General features: G+C 52.6%; 1 protein-coding gene across 1 annotated transcript; it reads right to left on the reverse strand.

The window, feature by feature from the left end:
- Positions 1–319: 319 nt before the first annotated feature.
- LOC133888817 (protein SMAX1-LIKE 4-like) lies at positions 320–4,866 on the reverse strand. The gene is made up of 3 exons (XM_062329189.1): positions 3,185–4,866; positions 1,962–2,223; positions 320–1,829 (listed from the first exon to the last, which is right to left on the reverse strand). Exons 1-3 carry the CDS (start codon positions 4,657–4,659, stop codon positions 456–458), a joined length of 3,111 nt encoding a protein of 1,036 aa, XP_062185173.1. The 5' UTR covers positions 4,660–4,866; the 3' UTR covers positions 320–455.
- Between the last annotated feature and the right edge of the window lie 4,337 nt (positions 4,867–9,203).

Here is a 9,203-nt window from a genome sequence, read left to right on the forward strand (position 1 = left end):
CAGTCCGGTCTCCACCACGGCGGGTCACCGGCGGCTGGAGTCAGCAAGTGAATCCGAGGAGGAAAAGAAACGGGGTGCCTGATAGAAAGCGAAAGGAAAGCGATAGAAAAGCTCTGTCCCTCTCGCCGTCGTCGCGTCTGCTTTCTCGCATCTCGCATCGGAACCTGCAATATTCCCTCTTCCCGTCGCCGTCGGAGACCATGCCCGGCGCCATGCATCGTGTCCGTGCAATGCGTGTAACCCTTGTGTCCTATCTCGTGTTTTTTTGCAGAGATTGCACGATGGATGTTCAGAGTTCCCCAGTTGCATTTTACGGCTAAATAGATGCATTATATTTGTAGGACATATGAGATATAACCCCACCCTACCCTCCAATTCTCCATTTCTAGACCACAATCCTTTTACATACATACCACACAGTAGTCTCTCCAAAAAGGGAGCAAAAATTGGTGAGCTCAGTCCACGTGGACCCTACTTGGAAGGACGGAGCCCATGAACCCTGTCCCTCGGACCCCACCACCAGGCCCCACCCCAAGCACCACCACCTTCCCGCCATTTTTGACCGTTGCCGCCGCCACCGCCGGTTCGAGCACCTCCGCGGCCCACCTCTCCAGCACCTCGTCAAGGAAGTGTCCCGACGCCGTGGCGAGCGCCTGCGCTGCGTCATCGGCAACGCGCGCCTCTCGCCCGAGCGCCGCGGCGAGCCTTGCGCGGATGGCGGACGCGGCCTGGCGGTTCTCGCTGAGGGTGACGACGTGGGTGGCAACCGATTGGAGGAGGCTGTCAGGGTGCCCCTGCTCGCTGGCATCGCCTTCATGGGTTATGTCGCTGGGAACGGCTTCGTCATCGTCGCTGCTGCCTTCGTCGGTGTCCTCCTCGGCACAGAGGTTGAGGTCAAGGCCGCGGCCGGCGTCATGCCGTGGCCGCTTGCACTCTCTCTGTGGTGACTCTGTCTTCCTCTTGAGAACGCCGGATGACGCATCGTCTTCTGAACAGAGCCGCAGGCTGATCACGTCGCCGGCGCCACTAGTGAACTTTGATGTTGTCAGGACGAGGATGGAGTCCGAGAGATCGAGTTCTTGGCCGCCCTGATCCTTGAGAGAACCGCTCTTCAACGCTGTGACGAGACAGTCGACGACGTCCTGTGGCGCGTGCTCGATGTCGTCGACGACGAGCACCAACTTGTTGCCGCCGATCGTGTGCGCTCTCGAGAGAACGTCTGAGCAGAACTCCTCTGCGCAGCTGAAATTGCACGGACCAACGCAGACGACGCGATCAGCTGAGCCGCAGCGCGTCTCGGCAATCACCGTGGCCACGCGGCGCGTGGTGGCATGGTCGCTCCCCTTGACGTACAGCCAGACGCCCTTCCGCCCATTCCCCCCACAGCCAGCAACCACCGCCTCGGCAATCTCCGCGACGACGTCGCTGGGCTGCCACGGGATGTTCCTGCGCAGCCTCCGCTCCAGCTCGCGCGCCTCCGCTGAACCATCACCGCCCGCCGGGGCGCGGCCGTGGGATGTCGCGGAGTCCGAGAGCGGGAGGCTGCCGAGAGCGAGCGTCGTCCCCACGCTCAGGCCCTCCGGCTCCCTCAGCGAGCTCAGGCCCCAACGAGACAGCGGCGATGGTGGTGACCACTGGCCCCTGCCCTTGCCGTGCTCCACCAGTCCCTCCAAGCCCAAGAACCCTGCGACGCTTGGCTTGCTCTGTTTGCCCGGTGACAAGTAAGAGCCAGACCACCATGGGCATAGAGCAGAGCATGGATCGGTGCAGATGTGAAGCTTTCTGCACAGCCGGCTCCATTTCCTCTTCAGCTCAATCAAATAATTCTCCTAATCATCAAAGAGAACAGGAAAAAAAAAATGTCAATTAGACCGTGTTCTTAAGTTCGCGTTGAGATATATTGATCATGGACATGGCAAGAACTACATTGACATGTTCTCTGATTGTTCTGTTCCTCGTACCTTGTGTAGTGATTGATCAGCCAGTGGCTTGTCTGGAACCAACCAACCAGGGAGGCTGGCGCGCTGGCCCTCCGCGTCAGCCTCTGCCTTCACGAGCGACGCCTCCCTCTCGTAGTTGTTGGTGCACTCGGTGCAGAGCACCAGCTTCTCTTCTTGCTCTTCTTTCAAAGCAAAAGCCATCGGCTCTGCGGCCATTCCGAAAGGACTCTGGGCAAGCCGCTGCATTGCCACCATGGCCGGCTGCATCTGTGTTGCTCCGGCACTAGACAAGGACAAACAAAGCCATGTTAAGCACATTCACACTAGTACAAGGCAATGACAAAGCGTGTACTATATGATAGGTTGTTATATGGTATTTGTCAAACAATACGAGCAACAAATAATTGAATACACAATGTTTTGTTTTTTCTTTTGTTCCAAGTTAAACATTTATATGGGTGTCTGAAATTTCCTTCTGAACACAGGTGGAGAAGATAAGTACCATGAGTAAATTGTTGACCAGTGTAGCCAAGAACAGGGCAATGAATGATAAGAACATAATTGAAGCTAGCCAGAGACATACATTTGTTTACTAGATTTTCTCCCCCAACACAGAAATGTGAACGATCCTGTGAAAGGTTCCATCATTGCAAGGGAAAAGGGCGCAACGCAGAATCAGATCAGTCTGACGCGTCCGCCCACTGCATTGGCGTACCAAAAGGGCTCAGCAGGAAGCCAGGCAGCAACTGTTGCTGCACCAGATGAAGCCCTTTTTTCGTGAAGCAGAAACTGATCAGTTCAGACGATGGAATCTCTGCGGCAGAGGCTGGAAAAAAGGCTACCACCCCATTCCCCAAGAACAACCATTTCTTTTCTTCTTCTTCCGCTGATCACCTCTGCAAGTTTCTAGTTTCTACAACCGTGTGTTCGTATGACAAGAGGTTTGTCATTAATGGCAACTAGGAACTAGAGTAGTAGTAGATGTTGGCTTATAGGGAGGTTCTTGCAAGATGTATGATCTGACCAACTTGTCCTTTTGCTTGTTCTAGACAGCAAGACATCAATGCAGATTGCAGAAGCAAGAATGCTGCAACAGTGAGCATGCACTGAGCAGCTCGCAGGAGAGCAAGGATGCAGCAGCACAAACACAAGCAGAGACAGAGTGACAGACACATGCAGTACAAAGGCATGGTGGTAGGCTAGTAGCTAATACTGTACGTGAGGCAGGTTTCTTGCTTGCTCACCTTGGGGAGGATGAGGAACGGAGGTTGTTGAGGGCCAGGCCGGTCCCGCCGCCGGTGGGGACCACGACCGCCTGCAGGGCCCAGGCGGCATCCAGCGACGGTGACTGCCGCCGGCGCCGCTGCTGCCACTGCATGTACGTCTGGTAGCTCGCAGTAGCCACGAGCCAGGCGCGGCCGCGTGAGGCACGGAGGTCGTCGAGGAGGCGGCCCAGCTCGGCGACCATGTGCTCCACGGGGCTGTACGACGAGGCGGTCTGGTGGTGGTCGGTCCCGGCGCCGGCGGGCGGCTCCTCGTCCAGCGTCCACCTCAGGTCGCCGACGTAGACAACCAGCCCGCCGCCGCGCTGGAGCTGGACGGCGTCCACGCTGCGCCGGAGCTCGGCCGCCCTGGCGTCTACGTCGGCGCGGCTCATGAGCCGGACGTGGACGTAGGAGAGCTGCAGCTTGAGGAGGTGCGCGCCGGCGAGCACCTCTGGGACGTCGCCGCGCTCCAGGCGCCGCAGCAGCTCGCCGGACACGGCCTCCGCCATGGACACCGAGTCGCCGACCACCACGGGGTTGCTTCGCCTCCCCTGTTTCCGGACCATCACCTCCAGGACTGCATGCACGTCCTCCTGGACGCAGGACGAGGCGGCCATGCCCGGGCCCGGCGCGGCCAAGAACTGCGCCGGCCACAGCCCGAAGCCGCCACGTTTGCCTCCGGGGTTGGCAATGCTGGGGTCGAGGAAGAAGTGGGGAGGGATGGCCGGCGGCGTCGGGGGAGGAGAGGAGGAGGACGAGGGCGGTGGCATGAGGGCGCCCTCCTCCTCGAGGTTGCTTTTAACGGTGGCGCTGGAGAAACCGGCCTCCCGCATGACGCGACTCACGCTGGGGTCGTCGAGGATGGAGATGACGAGCTGGTCTAGCTCTACCTTGATTGCGAGCAGCGGCTGCGTTTGCTGCTGCGCCGTGGCTGCGGGTGTCGGGGCTGGTGGCGGCTGCTGGAGCTCGACGCAGCCGCGGCGCTGGTTGGCCTGCGCGCGCTTGAGCGCGGCGATGAGCGCGTTGGAGAGCGTGGGGCTGGGCTGGACGAGCGACGACGCGAACGGCGACGAGGAGGCCCCTGACGGCGGCGAGTGCGGCCCGGAGGCGGGCAGCCGGTTGAGCGCGACATTGAAGCAGAGCTCGAGCGCGCGGCACTGCAGCGGGTGCGCTGCGGCAGTCGCCGGGGACGACGCCCCTGACGCCGAAGGGTGCGACCGCAGGCACGCGCGCTTGAGCAGCCCGTACGCCGCCGCCGGAGACGGCGACGAGGAGGAGGAGAAGGCCGCGAGCGGCGCCGAGCACGCGGCGGGGCCGTTCAACAGCGCGAACGCGACGTGCAGCGGCGTGACCTGCGCATGGCCCCGGCGGCGCGCGAGGGCGAGCGCGAGCTTGAGCACCGCGGCCGCCTCGGCGGTGAGCGTCTGGTGGATCGTGTAGGCCCCCGCCCGCATCCCCCACCACCCCTGCCACCCTCGTGCGTGTCTCGCCAAGCTTCTTTCTAGTGCTCCTCGTGACAAGATGCCCCTCGAGCTCACTCTCGCTGGTCTTTCTTGCTCGAATGTTGAGAGGCAACGCAGTGGTGTGTCTGAGCTTCTTCTCTCCTTCTCAGATCAGATTCTCTCTCTCTCTCAGGTTGTCCTTCTCGGCAATGTATTATATGTAGCTAGTGCTGTTGCCTCCTTTTATGGCCGCTTTTCTTTACCTTTATAGAGTATTGTGGCTACCTAGCTCAAGCTCACTCACTGGCGGGCGCACAATTTTGAATTTAGGGGTACATACTATATTATATAGCTAATTTTTTCATGACCATAAATATTAAATGACGATAAGATCTAAGTAAAAATTATTTATATTAATATCAACATCTAAGGTAATATGAAAGAACTAAAAAAATTGAAATTTAATATTAAGCGTATGAGCATAAAACCATAACTCATGTATGGCAACAGCTATACTGTATGTGAGCATATGAAATTGTATGAGCATAAAACCATAACTCATGTATGGCAACAGCTATACTGTATGTGAGCATATGAAATTGATGGTAAGCTTCCCTCCCTGTGAAATTTAATGTTCTAGTGTTAAGGCACTTCCAATTTATTTGTAATTGGATCACTTTGAAATCATATTGATTTCTATTACTCAGTCAAAAATACATGACATTTTGATTTTCACGGTCTTCAATGCGCAACTATGACATTATTTTTATTATAATATAGTTATAATATATAATAAAAAATATAATATTATGAAAACATTTTTTAAGATAAATCTACATGTATGATTTTCATGTTTTCAAACTAAATATTCTAGAAACTATTGACGGTCAAAAATTTTAAATTTGATCAAGATTTGGTCAAAATATTAAGTATTTATGACCGGAGGGAGTAAGTTGATTACATAGGTCCTCTCAGCCTCAGTATGCACTACAATTGTGTAATATACTTGTGTACAAGGATTTAGTACTTTAGTAGTTTAGTGGTTTTTTTATCTTGAGGGTATCCTATTAGTAAAAGGAAGGCTGCTAGTCTCTAGAATTGTTTATCGTAACATGAATAACTGCATCTGACAGTTAACCTTGGGCTGATTAAAACACAGGTCAAGTATTGGAAGTATCCATGGCCAAACCTTTGGCAGATAACCTAGATAAGAAACCCGATCGTTCACACAGGCCGGGAGGAGATCCTTATGGTGCTTATGGACTATGATTCGCTTCAGCAGTTCATCAAGTATCAGAAGTTTAGAACAATAGTGAGTCAGTGATTGAGTTGAGACATTGAGTGATGTACCAGTGTCGCTGTTGTTGCTGCTGTCGCCGTGCCTCCCTCACCTTACCGGCTGCCCTGTCCACGCTTGCGACGCAACTGCCGCAGCGCCACCCTTCCTTGCTCACGCTAGTGGTGCGACCACTTCCACGCCGCCCTTCCTTGCTCGCACCCACGGCGCAGTTGCCGTCGATGACTGCCATCTCGCCGCCACGGCGCCACCACACACCGCAATACGAGTTGCCTTAAGCCCTTTTTGAGTGAGGTCATGTGCAAATCAAGCCGATAGGGTCAGCGGCTTAACGCACTGGGAAAATGGGGAATGAGCTGTGGGAGATTGAGAGTGGGACTGTTGACCGTATGCGTGTGGAAAGTAAATTCTATAAGATACTATTCAGAAATACCTTCGTGAGACCCCATTCATGACATCAATCCTGTGATCCAGTAGCTTTGCTGAAGAGGAGAGAGAGGAAGTGGAAACATGTCATCATAGGAGAGAGTGTCTTTCGTAGGATCAGGTCCTATAGAATTTGCTTCCATACGTGTGGGCTTTGTCGGCTTGGCTTGGGTTGAGATTGGAGAATATGAACTATTGTAAATTTGTACAAAAATTTGAATGTACATATCTTCACTCATATCCCTGAGCTCACTCCATCCATGCACCATGCTGAGTGAGAAGGGAGACGGGTGGGTTTGTCTCTTCATCGAGGGTGTTGTTGTGCCTTTGCGAAATTTTTTAGCTTAATTTAAATTAATATTTTAATAATAGCACATGAGAATCTAATATTCTAGGAAGTAGTCTCTTTTATCACGCCAAAGTAATTGGTGTGACTCCCGCTTGGTCACGCCAAAGAGTTTGGCATGACCAAGGAGCCACGCTGGTGCCCGCCCGGCGCCTGGCCACACGTTGCGCCGATGTGGCAGGCCTGAGTTGCGCCATGGGTCTTGGCGCCGATCGAGAAGTGAAATTTCCTATTGATCTTTTGCTCGGTATGTCCCCGATTTTAAAGAGATCTTATCGGATGCCGCCAAATAAATTAGCAGAGTTGAAGAGGCAGCTTCAAGAGTTGCTATCAAAGGTTTTCATTCATCCGAGCTCCTCACCTTGGGGATGTCCGACACTTTTTGTGAAGAAGAAGGATGGTACTTTGTGGATGTGTGTGGATTATCGTCCGCTCAATGCTATCACCGTCAAGAACAAGTATCCTCTTCCACGAATTGATATATTGTTCGATCAGTTGATCGGTGCTTGGGTTTCTCCAAAATTGGTTCGATCAGTTGATCAGTTGATCGGTGTTTGGACCAGATGGTCTGGCTCTTTGAAGTTTTACACGCCAGATAGTCCGACGCTCTGAAGTTCTACACACCAGAGTGTTTTGTGCAGAGTAGAAATGGATCAGTTGGCAAAAGAAGATATGCAAGCCGGATGGTGCGGCGATTGAGTGGTAAACACGTTGGAACATCCAGTGTTCACAGTGGTTTTGAGTGGATATCCAACAGCTAGTTTTTGAAGGATGTACACATCGGATGGTCTGGTGAGTACAATCTTTCTACACCGGATTATCCGGCGTATATAGAAAAGTTGAGCCATTAGAGCAATGACTAATCCATGGGGTTAATGCTATAAAATACAGTTCCACTCGATCATTTGAAGGTGTGGCTGTCCAGGGGAAGCTCATAGACACTTGTGAAGACATCCAAGCCACCGAAGTGCTAAAAGTTATCATCCAAGGCAACTAGCACAGAGATTAGTGAGTAATTAGTGCTATTAGGCCTAGAGAAAAGTGTTGCTAGGTGTTACTGCCTAGAGAGTGGATTAAAGAGTGATCCTACCATGTACTAAGTGGTACACTGGTACCTTAGAGTTTTGGTGACTCGTTGGCACTTTGGACTTTGATGGATCAAGCTTGTTGACCCTCTCACTTGGTGTGGAGCGACAGCAAGATATATGTACGAGGACAAAGAGACCTTTGCCTTGGTGGCTCAAGCTTCAAAGTGAAGACGACGACAAGTGACCGAAAGAGATACTAGTGGTGAGGTCTTATCTTGGTGGCTTGGTGGCTCTACCCACTTGAGGCCTTGCCTTGGTGGCTTGGTGACTCGAGGGCCATGACTGGAAGAGCCTTGGCGATTGAGAGCATATCCTTAGTGGAGCTTTAACATAAACTAGGTTGGTGTTTATGCTATCAATACAAAAAGATAAAAATCACTTATGCGAGTTTGCTCTCTCTACCTCATTTATGTTTTTGCATTTACATACTTGCAATTTACCTTCATAGAGTAGTTTGCTAGGTTTGGCTATATGTTGCAAAACTCTTTTAATCGGTAGAGTAGACACACTAGATAAGACTAGAGAACGTTTAGATAGAAATTGATATATGTTTATCTAGTGAAGTTTTTGGAGCCAATTAGTTTTAGGTGCCTTAACTCATCCCCCCTCTTAGAGCGTCACCAATCCCTACAGCCAACGATGCAGCCAAGGAAGGGAGTAGACACACGCGAGGGCCTCCATCTCCGAGATTTAACTTTTTGCCACACTACCAAGTGGCGCACTCCCAAATGCCACCCTTCCAAATTTTCTTCCTCAAATGCCACTTTGGCCCCACAACTAGGGGTAAATCGGCCAAACCTAGATTCTTCTTCCTCCTCTCTTCTCCACTGCCGCTATGGCTGGTCATCTCGAAGGATAAACCTTGACTACCGCGACGTCAAGGTCGTTGTGCTCTTAGCCGTCGTTGTTCACCTTGGTGAGCCCGACAACGAGGTGGCGCTCCTTGATGGCAAGCTGACACCGTGCATTAACACCGTGCGTCTGTGTCCATCTCACTACTGCCTGGAAGGTGCCCAACCGACTGCTCTCCTCCGCACTCGAGTAGTCAGGTTCAAGCCACCCTCACCAGAGCTCGTCGCCCCACTGCCAGATCTGAGGACAACAGGCGCTAGCCCCTACAATCTCACCGGCGCCGTCCCCTCCCTCCTCCTTGTCCCCCTTCCGTGTTGGAGCAGCAGGCCATGGTGGCAGCAACGAGATAGCAAGCATCTGCTAGGAGGTAGAAGAGCAGGAGGGGAAAGAAAGAGGGCGGCTTGAAGGTGATGGACATGGCAAGGAGCAAGGTCTCATGGGCTATGACGGTAGCCGGCCAACACAATGAAGAAGTAAGGAAGAACATGAGAAAGAAGAAAAACATGGGTAGTAAAGTCTTTTCACAGCGAAAGGTGGCATTTCAGGA

The sequence above is a fragment of the Phragmites australis genome, chromosome 13, assembly GCF_958298935.1.
Source record: "Phragmites australis chromosome 13, lpPhrAust1.1, whole genome shotgun sequence".
NCBI lineage: Eukaryota > Viridiplantae > Streptophyta > Magnoliopsida > Poales > Poaceae > Phragmites > Phragmites australis.

Coding starts and splice junctions, on each gene's coding strand:
- LOC133888817 (XM_062329189.1), bottom strand. CDS start 4,659: ATGCGGGCGGGGGCCTACACGATCCACCAGACGCTCACCGCCGAGGCG. Junction 2,224..3,184: donor CGTTCCTCATCCTCCCCAAG/GTGAGCAAGCAA, acceptor GTCCTTGTCTAG/TGCCGGAGCAACACAGATGC. Junction 1,830..1,961: donor CTGATCAATCACTACACAAG/GTACGAGGAACA, acceptor TTTGATGATTAG/GAGAATTATTTGATTGAGCT.